The 21,679-nt window shown below is 27.1% G+C and overlaps 2 protein-coding genes across 2 annotated transcripts; one reads left to right on the forward strand and one right to left on the reverse strand.

Annotated features, from left to right (window-relative positions):
• Positions 1 to 599: 599 nt before the first annotated feature.
• On the forward strand, positions 600 to 3,400 carry LOC105360317 (putative E3 ubiquitin-protein ligase UBR7). Its single transcript, XM_011497206.1, has 6 exons — positions 600 to 777; positions 1,404 to 1,592; positions 1,796 to 1,945; positions 2,031 to 2,142; positions 2,435 to 2,601; positions 2,939 to 3,400. The coding sequence occupies exons 1-6, from the start codon at positions 628 to 630 to the stop codon at positions 3,248 to 3,250; spliced, it is 1,080 nt and encodes a 359-aa protein (XP_011495508.1). The 5' UTR covers positions 600 to 627; the 3' UTR covers positions 3,251 to 3,400.
• Positions 3,401 to 3,875: 475 nt separating this feature from the next.
• On the reverse strand, positions 3,876 to 19,197 carry tan (C45 family peptidase tan). Its single transcript, XM_011497208.1, has 8 exons — positions 19,015 to 19,197; positions 17,619 to 17,768; positions 10,282 to 10,479; positions 8,707 to 8,817; positions 5,612 to 5,828; positions 4,686 to 4,926; positions 4,148 to 4,344; positions 3,876 to 4,068 (listed from the first exon to the last, which is right to left on the reverse strand). Exons 2-8 carry the CDS (start codon positions 17,754 to 17,756, stop codon positions 3,947 to 3,949), a joined length of 1,224 nt encoding a protein of 407 aa, XP_011495510.1. The 5' UTR covers positions 17,757 to 17,768; positions 19,015 to 19,197; the 3' UTR covers positions 3,876 to 3,946.
• Between the last annotated feature and the right edge of the window lie 2,482 nt (positions 19,198 to 21,679).

Here is a 21,679-nt window from a genome sequence, read left to right on the forward strand (position 1 = left end):
TTAGAAACGACATGGCCCATAAATCCTCTACTAATTCACCCTGTAAATGTAATTTCAACCGTAAAAATGATTTATTTAAAATTGCCGTGATTATTATTATAAATGCATTGTTATGCATATTATAATGCCTAGATTATTCAAAACATTGATATTTAGATATTGTCAGTCCCGTGCAGTCCCATTATATAATACATACGATGAGGAATTTATATAATAAAGTTCGTGCCGAGTAAGATGATAATGCGAGTCAACATAGTTGCAAACTGTCAAAACACCTGTTTTTGCGATGTTGCTCTTGAAATTTTGCACGAGCGGCAACACGGCCAAATTTCGCGGGAATCTTCGACGTTTCGACGGAAATCGACCATTGGGTGTGTTTGGACGGTATACCGTTTGCGCGTCGTCAACAAAATTTCTCCCTTCGCTTGCCTCCATTCCCAACGACAATTTCGTAACTTTTGTATTCTCGGCCCGGAGAAACGAAACAAGCAAAACAGACGCTCGTCCAAATTTTAACGCTGAAGTACAAAAAAAAAAAAAAAAAAAAAAAAAAAAAAAAAAAATAAATAAATAAGTCGTTAACGTTAGTAGTTTAGTAGTGCCGAGGAATAAGTATTTAAAGGGATAATGAGCAGTGAGAAACCTACGGACAAAATGTTGGAAGACGAAGAGAACTCGGTGACTATGCTTGATGTTCTCCAAGAGGAAAACGATCTCGAGGAGGATGTCAACGCTGTTCTCGGGGCCTCCGATGATCAGAATTGCACCTACAATAAAGTAATAGCAAATTTCTCACATAACCTCTTTTTTCTCTTTTTTTACTTAGCTGCCGAGTAGAATTACTCGGGCACTTTCCTAGCTGAGCCTCGAAAGAGATATTATGCAGTGCCTCTGAGGGCTTATAACAGCAAAAGCCGAATCATTTAATTGATTCTACCTCGTATTACTTTGTTCAACATTTATTACACAAAATCTTTGCGTTGTCATGAAGTTTCTTCTTTGTGGAAAATTTAAGAATTTACAGCCATCTTTAAATCGTAATGTTTCGATTGACAATAAAAATAATATAATATATGTTCTTATTGATTCTTATTCAGTATTCAAATAGCAATTATCATTCTTTTGATATAAAACATAATTGTCCGCGAATTAATTTCTGCTAAATTCTGATGAACACGTTAAATTCTGAAATTGTATTTACCTTTGACATGGCTTTTATAAAAGTGATAGACTGTATTATTTATTCCGTTAAACTCAATTTCAACGGCTTCTTAATACAAGATATTTTTCTAAATACAATGCTTTAATTACAGTTTAATTATTGTACTATACACAATAATAATATAGTGGACTTGAGTATGACAAAAATATCAAAGATACAGGATCATGTTATCCATTTTTAGGGATATATTCGGCAAGCTTTATATGCCTGCAAGACGTGCTGCAGTAAAGGAACGAGGGCTGCCATTTGCTTCGCTTGTTCTCTTCACTGTCACGAAGGGCACGATCTCGTCGAACTTTATACTAAGAGACAAGTTAGATGCGATTGTGGAAATACAAAATTTGGAGACAAAGCGTGCGGTCTTGAATCCGTAAGTTAATGGTTAAATTGTTTGACTAAACAAACCAATATGGACCAAAGTGTTTATAGAAAAAAAAATTATTCTTCATTGTTAATTTAAAAATTAAATTAAGTTAAAAAGATATTACATATTGAGAGTAAATATTTCATTAAAGTATATTAATTAATTTTTACCCTAATAACGGTTATTATGTTAAAGTAAATTTATTTTAGTCAAAATTACCTGTAAATACCGACAACAAGTACAATCAGAACTTTGACGGTGTTTATTGCATTTGCGCAAGACCTTACCCAGATCCAGATGAGACCGAAAGTGACGAAATGATTCAGTGTGTAATATGCGAAGACTGGTATCATTCAAAGGTACGGAGAATGTCTTAATATACATAAAACATTAAATGCAAATATATTATATTCAATCTATATTATAAAATAAATGTAATTTTAGCATTTAGGTAACGGAGAAAATCTTCCTAATGACAATGATTACAGTGAAATGATCTGTGCTGGATGTATGAAATCTCATGAATTTTTGTGGCGATATGCAATTAAGTACTCTGGTAAGTTAGTCAAAATATACTTCTTATATAATATTTCATACACGAGTCTTATAAAAATAATAGTAATTAATATTGAGAACTATCTATTTTTTATGTATTAAAAATTCATAGATATAAATAAAAAAATTTGTTGAGAAACTTGGAAATTATTTTCTTAAAAATTATATTTCAATGTAATCGAATGCAAAGAATATTTTTAATTTTGTATTTTAATCTCAGTGTTGTAGAAGAAATAAATTTAGAATAAATGCAGTGCAGAAATAAAATTTAGCATATTTATTATTTGTCCTAGTGTCTAAAAGTAAGAAATGCCAAACCAATAAAGAAGAGAAATTAGATGTCGTAGAAAACAAAAATGGTTGCATTTTGCCAGAGAGTGATTTTCCTAAAAAAGAAGGAAGTTGCTTTTGGATCGAAGGTTGGAGATCATCGTTATGTACTTGTGATAAATGCAAACATGTAAGTATTAAGTAGAAATTTTCAATCAATCCTTTTTATGGGATATCATCAATGTATCAAGTGTTTTTTAAAAATTTTTAAAAGAAAGCTTTTAAAAAGTGTGCCCTGATGAAAATTTGTTTATTTTACTTTTAATTGAAGTTTTGATTGTCCATTATTAAGTAAAACATCTTCAAGATGTTGAAGAATGTACCGAACATTGCATCCAATGATCGATTGTTTATGCAATTTAGGCATTATAATTGATAATGAATAATTCAAGGAAAATTTGCATACAACATTTTCAACGGCTATAATGAGCTCGTTGTTGTTCTGTTATTTATTATTTCATTTTCAGGTTTACGAAGAAAATGCAGTAGACTTCTTGCTCGATCCCTTAGATAGTGTTCAAGTATACGAAGAGGCTGGTAAAGTAGGTAAAAAAGAAACTCAGTACGAAAAAGGAATGAAAGCACTTGCTTCCCTTGGTCACGTTCAGCAATTAAACGCCATCGAGGAGTACAATAATATGAAGGAAAATCTAAAACAATATCTTCAAAAATTTGTCGAGAATAAAAAAGTTGTACGAGAGGAGGACATTAAGGAGTTTTTCTCCGAAATGAAGTCACAAAAGCGTCCGAAGGTCGTTGTTCCGACTTTCTGCCGTTAAAAAGATTCGCGTGCCAGGCGCGAATAATAGATTAAACTTTGTAAAGGAATTTATTTAAATTGAACGAAATGTCATTTGTATACTGCATTTTACAAAACTGTCAATGTGACGGAGTATTTTACTTTTTTTGTTTTTTTCATCATTTTTTTTTTTTTTTTTTTTTTTTTTTTTATTTTTTAAAAAAAAAAACCCCCCCCCTTTTCAAAGGAAAAAAAAATCACGTACCTTGTCATAAGGTCGTCGTTCCGGCATTATGACGTGAAAGATTCCTATTCATTGTAATTATGACAGATATTCATTACTTTTATAAAGTGTATTAAAATTTTACAACAATGTGTAAGATGATATTTATGCAATAGAAAGACATCATCGAAAAGTAGTATTTTTTTTATTCTTTTATAATTTTAAGAGCTCCAGTGTATAACTTCATCAGCTATGTGATAAAATAAAAGCGACACGTTTTTTGTAATAAGTTTTTATATACAGCTGTTCCTTTTATAAAATACAATTATTATTCATTCGCATTAAGTTTAATATTAATGTGACACCTTGTTGTTGTTTTTTTTTTGTTGTTTTTTTTTGTTTTTTTTTTCATTGTTGCTAATTTTTTCTTTTGCTTTTTTTTCTTTTTATTTCTTTGCCCCCCTAATAACAGTAGTATTATGTTGATTTCCATATAAGTTAAAGAAGAAAGGCTTATTTTCTATAAAATATTGAGTTTGTATCCTTTAATTGAAGGGGAAGTACGACGACAGGTTCGTTGGTATTCGGCTTGTCCGTGTATATTGACCATGTTTTTGCAATACAGTCGAAAATTCCTATAAAAAAGAAAGAAAAAAGCAATATTTTATTAATCGATATGTGGGTATAATTTTATTTTATTGCCTCGTAATTTACCCGTTGCTATAGTTTTTACGTAATCATCCGGTCGAATATCTTGATAAACTCTGAAATCGTCATCCGTTTGATCACTGAGGATCTCCATGATTTCCTTTCGATTTTTCGGTGGAGAGTGTCTATTAATTGCCTGCATCCTGTGGATGCTGCTGTCGATGATCAAGCCCTCGACCTCGGCCACTTTAAGACGCAAATATCTGAAATTAATCCATTCGTTAAGTTGAAAAATAATTAGAATGCACGAGCATTAGAAATGCCTAATCTAAGACGGAGATAGTTTTACAGCCTCTTCCAATCGAACGAATTGCGTTAATACCGACGTAACTGATCCCCTTGTTTGCTTTTACATCGATAATACGCGCGATCGATCGGATTTCATTAAGTCTTCGAAGATAATTCCGCTCTATCGAATTTACTGGAGCGTAACGAAGCGCAAGGGGTCTCGAGCTGCAAAAGCTACTTTATCCAATAGATCGAGAGAACTTTGTAAATTTTAAGCCACGGCGTTTCGCATAAAACGACCAGATTGCGAACGTACTTGTTGCAGTGGAAGAGATTCTCCCCGGGACTCGCGGTCTGCATGCTCAATTGGGAGCTCATTTCGCCGACCTCGACCGGACCGACCTCTGCGTTATGGAACATCCGGTCGCCCTCCTGATCGAGGAAGGTCATGTTGACGGAGAAGCCCTCGGCGGCACCGTAGCCCTCGTTGCGCAGGCACTCCTGGGCCTGGACGTAGTTCTCGACGCCGAGAAGGGCGCGGGTCATGAAGTATCTGGCTGTCGGGCAGGACAATGGGCGGCCGGTTAATCGAGCTCGGTGAAAGTCACCGAAGATACGGTCGTACTTTATTAAGACCGGTTATTAAATTTCGTCTTCGAATGTTTGATAAATGTCAAATGCGCGACATTGTATACTTGATCGGTAAATTTTGTCCCACATAGACACTTTCATTCTCGACAAATTAATTCATAATTGCGTAAATTGTTTGGCAATTGGTGGCTCGTAAAGCGCTCGATTATGCCAATACGTTAGACGCGAGTTACACGCAATAAATATGATCTTTTTCATTATTAAGATTTTATAAATTCTCTTTCATATGCTTCATGGGGCTTTGTAAAAATTCAGTTGGCATATAATTTCTGACTTTTCTCCCTTTCTCCGCGCTTATGACTTTAATAACGAAACGATTGTCGATGCTGCCTAGCACTTTGTGGCTTTATATAATGAATTTACGTGTACTCGGTGTTGGTAAAATTATCGATAGTTAACGCGATAATCTTTAAAATATGAATTCCTACAAGAGTCGAGATAAGCTTTGATCTAAAATTAAAACTCGCGTTTTCTTCTTACTTAATATCCTTAATTATATTGCAGGCCTCGCGTGATTTAAATAACTTAACACGAACATGTCTCAACATTGCCTATTTACTAATTTATAAATTTAATATGTACATAACTTACGTGTTCTACCAGATCGAAGAGTTTTTGCACTCAAAGTATTAATACTGTACACAAGTCCGTGATGATTGTAACCCATCGTATATCCTGGCAGAAATCCTGCGTAACTTAGCGAAGTAAACTTCTCTTCTTGATAGCCGAGTTCGATGATATGTGCATCCACGAGATACCAATGATTCATGGTTTCTCTGAGCGCATCTTCGTTGTGGCCCAAAATTTCCTTCGATCGATTAGGATTTCGATTTATCATTATTATTATTATCATTATTGTGTTTGTTATTATTGCTATCGTTGTTACAATGTTTGCTATTACAGCGTTCGGTTATTTATTCGCAATGGGTTTATATGGATTGAAATTTGTTGTAATAATAACGTCGGTGGATTTTAGAATAATGTTTTCTTGTAACTAATAAACGCACTTTATTTTCAGGCATTTTTAAGTATCGCCGTTATGAAACAATTATCACAGTATTCGAACATAGAGAAACATAATCAAATAATAGTGTGCAAGTAATGACACGTGTATCAGGGTTACGTAAGGAAGCCGTAATTTGTTGAATTACACATAATACTTTATTATTACTTTAACAATAGAGTTTATGCTACTTTTTTTTATAAGATCTTTTAATTATACGTTAATTTTCATGTTTTATTAAAGCTTTTTGATTAAAAAGGAAAAAAAAAAAAAATTGAAGAAAAACGGACAATGCGCGTTATAGTGAATTTTTTTCATATGAAATGTACATCTATCGAGTTTCTAAAGTAAATCATAAGTCGCAATACAGAGATTATATTCACAGCAGCTGAGCTTTTGAAATCCGAGAGAACAATCATTTAGACAGGATGATAAAAATAAATAGAAACAATTTTGTAATTATATTCAGAATGGAATAGAAATAAGAACTTGTTGTCAATTATAATTAAGGTATGTAAAAGTGAAGAGAACTAAGAAAAAAAAAATTGATACCCACAGACATTTACAATTAGTCTTTTAAAAATTAACTTATTAAAAATGAGCTATTCATAAATTGTTTATTCTTTGGACTAATTAATATTAAATATTCTAAACATCTTAAACTTTGAAAAATTTCTATAATTATTTAACATTAGGATGTTATCAATGCATATTATTATTTCTTTATGCATTTCGTTTCACATACCTCGGCCAATTACTTTGTATTTTAACATTATCATTATTATTATTATTATTATTATTATTATTATTATTATTACGCAGTTATTATAACGAATATATAATGAAAATGATTTAATAGGATTGTCTTATCATTAACTAATTATTTTATATTTACTTTCTTTCTATCGATTTGTTGAATATCAATATAAAAAGTAGTAGTAGTAGTAAAAAAAAAAAAAAAAAAAATAATAAAATTCCAATTACAAAAAATCTTAACAATGACAAAATGACGTAACGAACGAATGGAATAACAACGGTTTTTTATGAACGTATGAGCCCTTCGAATGAAATTCCCTTCTACGGCGAAGGAAATTCAATTTAATACAAATTATGTTAAATGATGTATAGTAGTGTGTGCATTCTATTTAGCACGAAGGAAAGACTTTGACACACTTTTTTTTCCCAGTTACTGTTCCCTATTTAGATCTGCATTACCTAAGAATTAGTCCGCTCTCTTAAAGGAATTATTCTGCATCGTTTGTCTGGTTTCAATCAATATTATTCTGAGAAATTTTATTGTACATACCTCTACATGTCATAAATAATTGCGAGACATTGGTGTCTTAATATTATTTAAGAATTTTAAGTTAACGCGAGAACAATTTACGTTACATAAGCATTAAAATTAATAAAACACATTTATTTTATGATTCTAATTGGAGAGCAATCACATTACAAAAGCTATGGAGTCTTGAAAATATCAAAATCAAGAACATATTTTTCGAAAAAAAAAAAATTTCTATTACAAAACTAATATTATTGTGGATATGAGTAAATTCTATTAATAGGCCAATGCAATCTTCTCTACGGCTTCCGCATGCTTTCAAATATTCCACATCGCACTTTTGTTACGAGAGCGAGACGGATTTATATTGTCAAGGCAGCTCTGTTTAGTATTCGCGGTTTGTGGTAAATGAAACTTGATTTTACTTAAATTACAATAACACATAAACTAAATGTGCAATGTGATATTTTATAGACATTTAAAGACAATTTTTAAGTAATTTTTAATGGTGTATATTTACAAAAATATTGAACAAATTTTTATGTATGTAAATAAGTTAAATCTCGTTCTTGTCAGATTGTTAATAGTATGATTGTCGATCAGAAAAATATCGCGACATTTTATAGTCCTCTCGAGCCAATTGGTGAAACTAATTAAAAATTGTATATTTTATTTGATTAAGCGTTAATATCCTTATCTAATTTTCAAACGATCATGATTTTCATACTAATAATTTTTTTATTTAACATTACATCGACGCAAAATTTTTACGTACTTTTTTACGTTTTTTTTACTTTTTTATTTATCGATAGAAAACAAAAAAATTTAGAACTTAGTATTTGTTGACTTGTCGTTAAACTTGTGTCAACTTAGTGCTGGGATAGTTAATAAATATGGTTTGATTACATGTAATATACATTATGTCATAAGAAAATATGCGTGACAAGTGTCACAAGAATTTATAATTCATATATAAATCTTGAGGAGATAAATTGTAAATAACTTGGGTATGCAAATATTGAAAATAAATTTATCGTTACGCTTGGAGTTTCATTTTTTTTTTTTTAATTTTTTTCAAAGCCCTTCGTAGTAATTGTCGTTTATAATTTTTACTTTTGATTACATCACTTGGAGTGAAACGGCAACAGTCAATTATTTTCCCTTGTTTAAGCATTGAGACTGAACATTTTTTGCCTCGACATTTTTTGCAAATAAATGAGCGTCTCGAGCGATACTCCTGCCCTCGTCTAAAATCTTTAGGTAATTGGATAATCCTGATACTCGGGGTAATTTGACCTAATTATTCGTAATCGAGATGGAAATATTCATTAAATTTCAAACGCTACTTATTTCTCGGAAAAGAAACAAATAAGCGGTAAAGTAGACCACATGTGTTACCTGTCCTGGCTGATTACAGATAATGGAAGAGCAGCCAACCGCGTTTGTATTTCCTTGTAAGCCGTTTGCCGCCACATTAGGCATGATATCATCAATGTGCATCAGGAATAACTGAGGATTGAATCACATTGTCACGAATATGTTTTATTTTTCTCATTTGCCTCTTTCGAGTATTCGCTATTATGTGGATACTTTTCGTTGGTAGGTCAACCGAATTTATATATTTCATTTGAGTTTCATTATTGTGTAGAGATTGCCAATTTTCACGATAAAGAGAAATAATGCTTCCGGCCGAATTGATCAAGGATTTTCATTTATGGCTGTTTATCATCTTACTCGACGTTGCCCGCGCCATGGAGGATTATATTGCACGTATTCCATTGGACTGCAAAATGTCTTTGAACATTTTTTAATATCACGTTGAACGCGATTATTTTATAGTTGGATTTTGTATTCCGTTACTCTCGATGGGAATTAAAAAAATTTATCGTAATGATTTCCGCGGGATTCTTTAATGTTAAAACACCGATGCTTGCTATTATCGAACAACATTTCACTACAACTTTATTTAATTCAGCTCGTTTAATTGATCTTTATGGCTTTTTCCATTACGATTATTTTATTGCGTAATCGATTGATTGTCAAAATATTTGTTTTAAGAATACGTATGTGCAATTGTCATTATTATTTAAAAAAATTATTAATGGATATATTATTATAGAAATATTAAATGAAATTAATTACTTGAAATTAATAACCACCAACTTATTTTTGTTACAATTGTTTTTTATTCAAATTAATTTTTTTTCTTTTCTATTCAAATTAATGAAAATTAATAATTCAGATTAATCACTTGATTAATACATTTAATAATAAGGATAAACAAGTTTTGTTTTCTCGATAATTAAAATGCTCAATTTTAGATTTTAATAGATGCTGTCAGTCACAAAATTATGTATCAAATACGATTACAGGAAATCTTATTCATTATTTTTATAAAAAAAAAAAAAACACATTTAAAATGTAAGAACAATCAGTTTTTGTAATCTTTAGAATTAGAATGCAGCAGAAGTTTAGATTTATTAGTTGCTGTCTATCACAAAATTATGATTCATTAAATACGATTACTGGAATTTTTTTTTTTTTTTTTTTTTTTTTTTTTTTTTTTTTTTTTTGTTTTAATACATTTAAAATGTAAGAACAATCAGGTTTTGTAATCTTTAGAAGTAGAATGCAAAATTTTAGATTTATTAGATGCTGTCTATCGGACAATTATGAATTATCAAATGCGATTACTGAAATTTGTTGTTTTTCTTCTAAATAACTAATGGAAATATCTTTAATATTGAAAAATCCGTGTAATAATGTTAACTTCAATATCTAATGATGTATAAATGCGATGACGTGAAAAATAAATCTATCGATCAATTATCAATGTTATTTCCATTTTTTTTTCCCCCATCAAATATTCTAGAACTTAATTGCTATCTTCATTTTCTTAATCCCAAGTTTCGACATTCATAACAAAATGTCAAAATTACATCATAAAATAATACTATAAATAGGTAGTCTCACCTTGTAGAATGGCACCTCGGATCCATCTGCCGTACCCTCCATTTCACGAACATATTGCGGATATTGTTTTTTCACGCATTCCAAAGTTTCTTCATAAACTTTTCGGCCAGGTTCTGTGTTGTATACCGACAAATAGACTTCATTCAAAGGTCTGTACCGATGCACAAAGTCTTGTATCATCTTGGCGAACGTCCTTCCCTACGTTAAGAAATAAAATGAAAGTGGCACGGTACCGATGACATCTTCCCTGCAACTTTTTATTATATAATCCAGCGAAGGATGTGGTTTAATTTTCGAGATGAATTATAATATCGAATTCGCTTATGTACATTATCTTTTCTGAGTGATAATAATCATTGCATTTACGAATACTGCATAAATGTGTAGAGTCCTATCTAATTAGAAAACAATAAAGTACTATTAAGCTATTTTTTTTTTATGTTTTAGAATTAATTGGTTAAGGCATCTCTTTCAATTCTTATATGATTATTATTTTTGATCTAGTAATTTGTAGTGAATTTTCATGGTTATCCTTCTTAATTGAAAAGATCCAAAGCTATTTAAGCTGTTGGTTATGTTTAAATAATAATTTTTATTTGATGTAACACTTAACGTTCAATATTATATAAAATTGATGTCCGCCTCTATGTTTTATATTTTTTTATTCTTACCGTGCCTGTTAATACCTAATGTCGTTTAAATATTATCGATGTGAAACAATGAAAAATCTAATAATTTTTTTTTAATGCTATTTAAAATATCATGCAATTTACGAGAAAAAGTCCAGATTTTAAATAATCTGTTCGTAAAATTAAAAACAATTTTTCAGATTACGTAAGGGAATAGGTATAAAGGTAATTTGATTAAAAATTCATGTAATTTCGACTAATTCGTTAACTCAATATTTTATAATACAATTATAATTACAATTACAATTAATTTATTATCGTTGTATGCAATTTATAATGAATTGTGAAGAGAATTTTGTAAAACAGATAAAAGTATGAAAATATTGTAATTCTTTTTTTATTGTTCTTGATGCTTTTCTAATATAATTGTCATTTACACTGTCAAATTGACCGATTAAATGAAAATAAAATTAATATAAAATCTCGGTTAATTAAAAATACTTAATTATAATCTGGAAATCTAAAGAATAATTAAGAATATTCTATTTCAGATAAGAATTGCATTAAGAAGCTTATGGCGATAGAAGCAGCCCTTATAGAAAAATTTATCAAAAAGTTACTCAGAATCGAACGTTGTTCTCTTATTAAACATTAATCCATCAAATATCAAAGTGAACTGTTTAAGAAAATTAACGGGACATTATTTAATAATCATTAGATAATTATAAGCTAAAATTTGAAATTTAAAATACTTATAGTATTATTCCCGGGACTATTAAACCAATCGTTTTAGCCTGTATCACTAGTGCTTATGAAATTTCTTTTATTTACATTTACATTTGGTAATTGATTTTGACTAATTAACGACGGTTAATGTCAATTCACTATATCAATAAACAAGTTAGCCGCTCTATTACAATTTTATTAAACACATTAGAAATTAGAATTTTTATAATTGCATTGACGAACGAATGCATTTTCCGATGACAAATCTTAATAGGAATTAAATACTTAAACAATTTTCGATATTTCATAATTTAATATTCAAAATTAATATGTTTTCACGCAGATTTTTAAATTCTCAACTTTAATATGTGATTCGTATTGTGTAACTAATGTTCGTGGATTCTTTTTTGTCAGGTTATCATCAAGTTATGTTTTAATTTGTAAAAGAATGTAAATTATATAGACATTAAAAACGTATATTTAGAAACATATTAGAAAGGTGAGAAAACAACATTCGAGTATCACAGAAGAAACTACATGGCCGTTCTAAATCTAACGTGTAAAAATTATCTGCCATACGTGCGAACCATAGCAAGGATATTTAAAAAATATTTCGCAATCGAAGTCATGTATCAAGTGTATGGCTCACCTTAACTAGCTCCCGCTTATTTTCATTCTCATTGAATTAGCATAATACAATGAGTGCCATTTTTTCTTTCATTTTTATTTTTATCGAATATACTTTATTGCGCATTGAGATTTTATCGATAAGGCACAATTGCATGTCTTTGCCTCATAAATTATAAATCTTTATGCTCCTGTTGTATTTCATAATGAATAGAAGAAGAAAAACTTTGTGCTAATCTATACAGTATACGCTACCTGTCACCTCCCTTCAATTTACACATAAAATATTTCGTTCATTACAACAACAAATAACAACGAGAAATGAATAAATAATTCTTACTACGAAATTCTGTACATCCTATTTGAAAAATGTAATAAGAATTAAATAGTGACGATACGTTGTAATCGGTTAAATTTGCCAAATATTAAAGGATTAATTTATGAGCTCGTATAATGTAACAGAGAATTTTCATTAAAAATTTTGTCCTTTTCAAGATTAGAAATATGATTTAGTATTACATATTGTCGTGTAAATGACTTTATTGTCATCACGTGATATTTAGCAACGCGTTATTATTAATTTTTAAATTATCGATATACCCTTGATCATATTACATTGTATGATTTAAAAATATGTTAAAAATTTTATAATTCATGCATATTTTTATAAGAATATTAATTTTTATAAATACAATCCATTTAATTTTAAACAATAATACTTGAACTACTAGAAAATCAGTTTTCAATGTTTCGATAATTATTGCTGTACAATGGCAATGATTATTAAATGGAAAATATATGATTCATTAATACATAGCAAACTAGCTCTTAAATAATTTGTAATTAATAGTATTATTAATTTTATACAAAAGATAAGATGTCAAAGCGATCGATAGATATTCCATTTTGACTTTATCACAATGATAAATTTTAAGAATTAGAAAAATGCTGTAATTAAAGGTATATGAGAATACATAATAATTCGAGATTGATAATCTTCGCGTATTAATTATTTTGTTTAACAAGCAACATTTATGGAAAATAATTGAAATTAATACTAGTTTTATAATGTTTAAGCTATTATAACTTTAAAACATCGTATGATAAAGATACTTAGGATATTAATAAGAATATAATTTAATTAATTCATTATTACTGTGTACGATAAATGTTTACGAAAAATGATTTTAATTAGGCTTGTAAATCAATATTATTTATAAGAATTTTTAGTAGTCATACGAGTTATGCTTTTTTTATGAATAATATTTATTGCTTTACATTTTGGAAATTCAATTTTTTATCAAATATTTCTATTTAGAAATAAATTTTCTTTCCTAATGCATTTTAATTTATTTTTTATTTCCTGATTTATTTTATTTATTTCATTATTTTCACCGTTTACAATTAACAAACAAACTGACTTTCTCTCATTATAAATATTACAATTTCTTTAAGATTATGTCAATATCGGAAATCTATATTTGTAATAAGTTTCAAATATTATTATACAGTTTTGAATAATTTATCCATTATAAAATAAACGATATTTTTCTAACAGTATTGACTGCAAATCAGATTTATATTTATACATATGAAATTGAAACGGCGATAGAAATTAATTGACTTTAATGTTTTTTTTTTTAACTCTTTTCATCTATCCCTATTATCCTTACATCTTATACTTTTGTACGTCGCGGCCATATTGAATTCCATTATAAGAAATACAATATTTTAAATTACATATGTGAATTAGTACAATTTTTTTTTCAATATTACGAAAATAACATATGTTTCCAAAAAATACAGGATGCATTATAAATACAGGAATTTCTAAGGATTGAATCATTATGAATTAATGTTAAAACTACATATGGATTATATGTATTAAAAATGGATAACGTAATAAAAAATATTTTTCGAATTAATTTAAAATTATCATTTTCTGTTGACATAATCATGTCATATTTACACAGTGATTTTATGTTAAACAGTAATATTTATAATTGTCTTAGATAAAATTTTTATGCATTGATAATCCTATACCATAGATTTTTTAACCTTCAACATTTTAAAGAATATTTTATGTAAAATAAATACAACTCGGAGTTACTAAAATAGAAATTTAATTTTAAATAGAATAATTAATATTATTGTTAAATAAAATTTTTCATTACTTTCAAATTCAATCATCTACTCCAATTAATATTTAGTAACAGAGAAATTATTATATTAAACAAATTTTAATTTTGATACGCTTATGTAAAGTAATTTAATGGTAAAACCTATGAATTCAAAATTTCTTTTAATTCAATTACGTTTTTACGTGAAGAATGCGATAAGTAGTAATTAGGTATTCGTTTATTACATGATTTCTGGAAATGCAATTGATAGAATTATGTTGCATTTATGCATTTCCTTATTTAATTAAAGGAAGTAGCACATCTGAATAAGTATTATGAGATTAGTTAATATCATTATTATAGTATTACCTAAATCATTTGAAAATGTTATCGTACACTTAATTAAAACTATTAGAATTCAACTTCTCTTACATGTATAAATAACAAAACGAATTTATAAAGTCACGTATTGCCGAAAATGGCTCATATTTATTATTCTTGTAATTTTATTTTAAAAAAAAATTCACTATGTCAATATTATTTATAAGAAATTTATAAGTATTAATTGAAAGTTACATAAATATATTTTTATTATAACCAATAATCGTTATTAATCAAATAAGTATTGTTTTATTGTATTTATATCAAGTATTATTAGTAAATATTATTAAACAATAATTTAATATTTGAATAAATAATTTATTTCATTCACGCTGATTTACATAAATGAAAAATGCGTTATGAAAAAATTATTTTTTATAAAAGTGATATTAATTCATTGTAAAAACGTGAAATAAAGTTAAAAGGACAAGAGACAAGAAATTAAATTTTGTTTGTATGATTTTCTGATTAATAATTCTTATTGAAATGTAATAAGGAAAAAGAAACTGCTGCTATTTCTAATATTCTATGTACGATTATTAGAAAAATTTTTTTTTTAAATATCTAATGATAAAAACTGTATAATGTATATTAATATTCTTCAATGATTAATAAAATAATTATCTGTTATGTTGTTATATATCGTTCGTTTGATTTTTTTTTTTTTTTTTTTTTTGCTGATAATTTCTTAAAATGGAAATTACAAAATATTATTTAATAATATCATAAAAGGAATATTTATTATAAAATATATCTAATGTAACAAAGGGTAACATATAACAATAAGACATTCATCAATAAAAATAGATTTTAATCATAGTATGGGTGGATAAATTTTATAGAAAAGTGAAAGATGTATTATTAGTAGTGATAGATGAGATTCTAATATAGACAGTGAACAATGGAAGAGTATTTCATTAGAAATATTTCCAATGAAATTTGATTTCAATCGACTTTCCAGATATTCACTTTAATAAAAAATAATCCTGCAAAATACATTATTTTCTTCAAGTTTATTAATGTTATAATTGATTGTCCATTACTTATACTCGAGAGAATTCTGATATGAATTTCCACAAGTGCAAACGATGAATCGAGCAACAAAAATTAATTCTTAACGATTTCATTAGTTTATTTATCCGTACTACTAATAATTTATGCCATCCAATACCTATAATTTGTTAGTGATAATTTATTATTATTATTATTATTATTATTGAAGTATATTAGTTGTTATTCCTTTCGTTTTTATATATATAATTGTATTGAAAAAATGAACTTTTTTTCTTTAACATTTTCTGGAAGTATATGATATTTTTTCAAAAGGGTTTTTCTTTTGTTCAGAGGTATTGTTGATAATTCTGTTAGAAATATTTAAAATTGTTAATGAAATAATTCTAAACAAAAAAAATCTTCTTTAAAAATAATTCTATTATATTTTCTTATTTTGTATCTTATTGTTATATTAAAATAAAAATATTATTCTCATATAAATTTATAATTTTATTGATATATAATCATATTCATTATAAATTTATCTATTCTTGGATAATAGTATGATTATATGAACAATTATAAACGTAATAAATGTTATATATATAAATATATATATATATATATATATATACACATATATACATTGCTTTGAATTACTAAAATGTTTAGTTTAAATAATAATTGAATTTCAATATAAAAATGGAATATAAAATAGAAATCAACTTTTATAATGAAAATATAAATCCATATAATTTATTTATATAGATAATTAATCGTCTAAATATTCTTAGTATATTCATTTTAAAGCTATGCATTTGATGGGCAGTAATGAAAGTTCAATTGTTAATGTTTTACTATAAATTTTTTTAATTATTAATCTTTAACTAAGAATTAAAAAATTTTCCAAGACAAGTTATAAATGTACATGTCTTTCATATATTTAAAAAAAGATTTTGATTTGTATAAAAATTGATAAAATATTTACATTAAAAGTATTTTTTATTTATCATTATAATTGTTTCTAGATTTTATAGATTCATTTTTGTGAATTGAATTAGTTAGCCATTTATTATATTAATTTTTCCATATATATTTTACATAATCGTAGTAGAATTTTCATGAGAATTTAATTAAGAATTTTTATTTGTTTGCTCGCACTATTAGGTAATAATTCTATAATATTCTTTTGAAATTTATTTATTAATATAACTAGAACATTAATATTCAAATATTTTATAATTAATTTTCTTAATCAGTGGATATTATGGTTTTTAAAAGAGTGCAATAATACGTGTGAATATTTAATAGTAAACATAATTAATCTTTTTTTCCAATATTCATGTTTTTTGTTTTATGATAATTAAGCTCATCATACGTTATATATTTAATTAAAAATTATTAAATTTATTAAAATATTTATCAGAAACTTAACATCATAATTTTATATTATACTTCTATAATAGTTTTAGGTAAAGAGTACTAAAAAACAATATTATAAATTTAATATCTAAGTGGATTTTGTTTTCTCAAATGAAAATAGAAAATAATTTTTAAAAAATCGAATCATAATTGATTCACAAATTTTTTTTACGTAAATTCTAGTTTCATACATAGGCAAACTGATTTACATTATTTTATAAATATAACATACATAGTCATTTAAATAAATTTACAAATTTCTATATTTTATAGCAATTTAAAATAATAAATTATCTATAAAATATAATTTAATCATTCTTTCAGAAGTTTTTTATTTTATAAATTATTGAAGACAAATACGTTTCAGTAAAATCATCAGCATTTTACATTATAAAATTTCAATTAATTATTCATATTAGGTTTAATTTTTTGTACTTACAATGTCAAATCCAATTTCATAGTGGGTACCTCTTGTATAAATTATCGGAACCACATTCCTTCTCGCTTCATCTTGGGAACCAGAATGGGAGAATTGCGAACCAGAACGACCATTTGGTACAGCCCCTATGTCATTCATGTCGAATAATGTCTGATCCAATTCATTAATCATGTAAAAAATAATCTGTATTTAATTGGTTTATAGTCAAATAATTATATAGAATAAATTAGCGCTATATTACTTATTATTAGCAAGTAGAAATTAATTGGATAATTTATTTTAATTGTTTCGACGACTCCTTTAATGAAAAATAATCAAATAATATACTTCAATGATTGAGATGTTGGATGATTAAAAAAAAAAAAAAAAAGAAGAAGAAAAAAATTATCTTCATACTGGTTGCGGGTGAAATTTATGAAATGTTTTTAAACGAATTTAATGTCTGTAGGAGAGATTTAAATGAATGAGTGATTTTTGATTTGTTTCATAATATCTTGATCCATCATAAAAACAACAGTTTTATCATTATTTTGATGAATTACTATGTAATTGAAAAATCATCAATATTATCAACTTAATACTTATCTTATTTTATGTTAATCCTATTCCATTATCTATTGAGACATGAATTAGGCAGCAGAAAATATTAATACTTAGATTATGTGAAAGCATAATAAGAAATGAAATATTTAAAAATTGAGAAATCAAAAGTGATTTCAGCAGAAGAATTAGCATATTATTTAATCAATTAGAAAACTATTAATAAAGCGCATATTAATGTGAAATTTCAAAGTAATTTTTGAAATTGTCTTAACGTATTATTTATTACATCAGAGTTCTAGATTATTTTTCTGCAATGTGTATTTTCCAGTAACTAAAAATGAAAGGAATAAACATAAAGAAGCCAATAATGCAATAATAAAATATATAAATGTATGATTATGTCAGAGCTTATAGGCACGCAAATTATTAGTGATAATGTACATGGAATTATCAGTAGAATTGAGCGTTATTATTGTAGAGCCTTGATTTAATTTTATGTATCTAAGATCTCAAGATGTGTTAGTATTGGTAACTCTTTCTTAAATCGTCGTTACTAAATTCTAATCTCATTTCATAATAACGAATTTCCACATTTTCAATGAAAAAAGCCGAATATACTATTAAATTAAAAAATACACTATTAACACAAGTGCTTTCGATAAAACAATACATTGTTAATTTATTCCGTCACTCAATAAAATACAAATGGAGCCATTTCATCGAATCGTTTATCATTTTAAAGTTAATATGTCGTGGCTCCCATGCACCGTCGCATTCATGTCTTACTAAAGGGTCGGACTATCTTTTCTCACTCCGAGAGATCCCTAAGCTTACAATAATGAACGAAACTTACAATGCTAGCGCTAATCTTCACCTCACGCCCTTTAACCGAAATACCAAAGCTGAGCTTTGGGATTAATATCGCGCTAGGAAGCTACAGGACGAATGATGAGCGAGAAGTCGCTTGTGGACGACGAGTGATTCTATGCGCGACGAATCTCGAACTGCAAAGTGGAAGACCGATCGCGCTTCTAAGTCTTATTGACTCACCGACGGACTCTGATATATAGCCACCGGAGGGAATTGTGAACTCCTACTCGAGCGATCGGCTGCCCGCGTGTTTTTTGTGTGTGCGTGTGTGCGTGCGTGTGTGCGTGCGCGCGTGCGTGCGTGTGTGTGTGTGTGTGTGTGTGAGAGAGAGAGAGAGAGAGAGATCGAGTCGCACGCGTGATAAAGAAAGAGAAGAAGAAGAAAAAATATTCTACTTGCTCTCAAGTGGCTTTGTTGTGCTGCACTCGATGCTGGTTCTTGAAGAAAAGCGAGCCCAGGAGAATGTTACGAGCCTTGGACAAGCAATTGCTGGGACGCGATTATTGTGTCACGAATTACAGAGATTTTTGGCTGATTGGATAACTTATACATACATACATACATACATACATACGTACATACATACATACATACATACATACATACATACATACATACATACATACATACATACATACATACATACATACATACATACATACATACATACATACATACATACATACATACATACATACATACATACATACATACATACATACATACATACATACATACATACATACATACATACATACATACATACATACATACATACATACATACATACATACATACATACATACATACATACATACATACATACATACATACATACATACATACATACATACATACATACATACATACATACATACATACATACGTGCATGCATACATACGTACATACGTGCATGCATACATACGTACATACATACACACACATATATATATATATATATATATAGTGTGTGAGTGCGTGTGTGAGTGAGAGAGAGAGAGAGAGAGCAAAACCATTTTTGGACAAAAAATTTCCATTTTTCAATTCAAATTTTTCTTACGCGTTTGCTTTACGAGGGTTTACTTTGCCGTGAATCGATTTAATGATTTTATTGACATTCTACTTTTTATTTGCAGCAATATTAAAGTCGTTAGCATTTTTACGATTATAGTATTGTGTAGCTGAAGTAGATTTACTGATATTACAATTTTACTACAAACAAAAACAATAGCAACAATCAGTCAACGCTTATGATACTTATTATTTATACTTAATATAAGATATAATACAATTTAATATTATTTCATGTAATATAATGTAATTTAATGTACATTTTTTTTAATTATCTGCTTTACAAACATAAATTAACAAATACTTCATTCTTTTCAATTATTTTCATTATTTTATAATTATGCAAATAATAGTTAGACATTGTAATATGTACTAATACAAATATTAAAATTTTCAATAATAATAATCGTCGGCTAATTTTCGATCTTATTAATAAAAGGAATAAAGTTAATTATTGTCTAAAAATCATTCAAAAATAAAGATTTATCTTAAAATCTAATTCATCAAAGTGCATGATAATTTTCATGAAAAAAATTCTTTTATTAAATATGCAAATTATTATGATCAAATTATTATATTACAAACTTATTATGAATATCTCGATGGTTTTATAGGTTTTTTTTTTTTTGTTAATTTAAAATTACGTTTATTCTATCACTTAGTTTAAATAACATTTGGGTTATTGTGATTGAAAGAAAAATATGATATTCACTCGAAAGCTTATTAAGAATGTTTGAGTTAACATATTTATGTATATATATATATATATATATATATATATATATATATATTTTTTTTCTAATTATTTTGTAATTAGTTTAAAGATATTGAATAATATAGAAATGCAATTGAATACATAAATATGTATTTTATAATACTAAGGAAATTTTAAGTAATGCGCTTAATTTTTAAAACCGTCTAAAAATCGTAGATGTTCAAAACAAAAATTGATAATTAATTTAATTGCACATTCATAAAGGTGTCTTCGATTATTTAATAATTAAGGTATGTTATTTTTTTTTAGCAATATGCAAATTGAGATAAAACATTCATTTTTCGGATGACCCATATTAATTTTCAAGGCAAAATTAAATTTAATAACTAAAATAATAATACTAATAATATACTCTAAAAGTTTTATTATATATATTTTACATATTATTTATATGTGTATTTTATGCAATTTAAAATATCAAAATTTTAGAAATAAGATACAGATAAAATAATACTCGCTAAGTAGATAAATTATAATAATAGCATTAAAAAATATAATATATTATCTAATCTAGATTTTTTAATAGTATATTTAAGAATAAATACAAATTTATTTTCTATTGTTGCCCGAGTAAAAGACTCGAACAGTCATTGTCATAAAAATAAAGTCAAACATAAATTATTTATTAGATATCCTATAATATAGTTCATGAAAATGGAAAACTCAAGATATGATAAATTGACTCAATTTAATGGTATTTGTCTATTTTTAAATTACTAATTTAATTAATTAATTAAAACGAAGCTTTTTTTTAAACATATTGTGACAGAAAATTATGTCATGTTAAAGTAGTAACATTAA

This window comes from Ceratosolen solmsi, unplaced genomic scaffold, assembly GCF_000503995.2.
Source record: "Ceratosolen solmsi marchali unplaced genomic scaffold, CerSol_1.0 scaffold13, whole genome shotgun sequence".
Classification (NCBI taxonomy): Eukaryota; Metazoa; Arthropoda; class Insecta; order Hymenoptera; family Agaonidae; genus Ceratosolen; species Ceratosolen solmsi.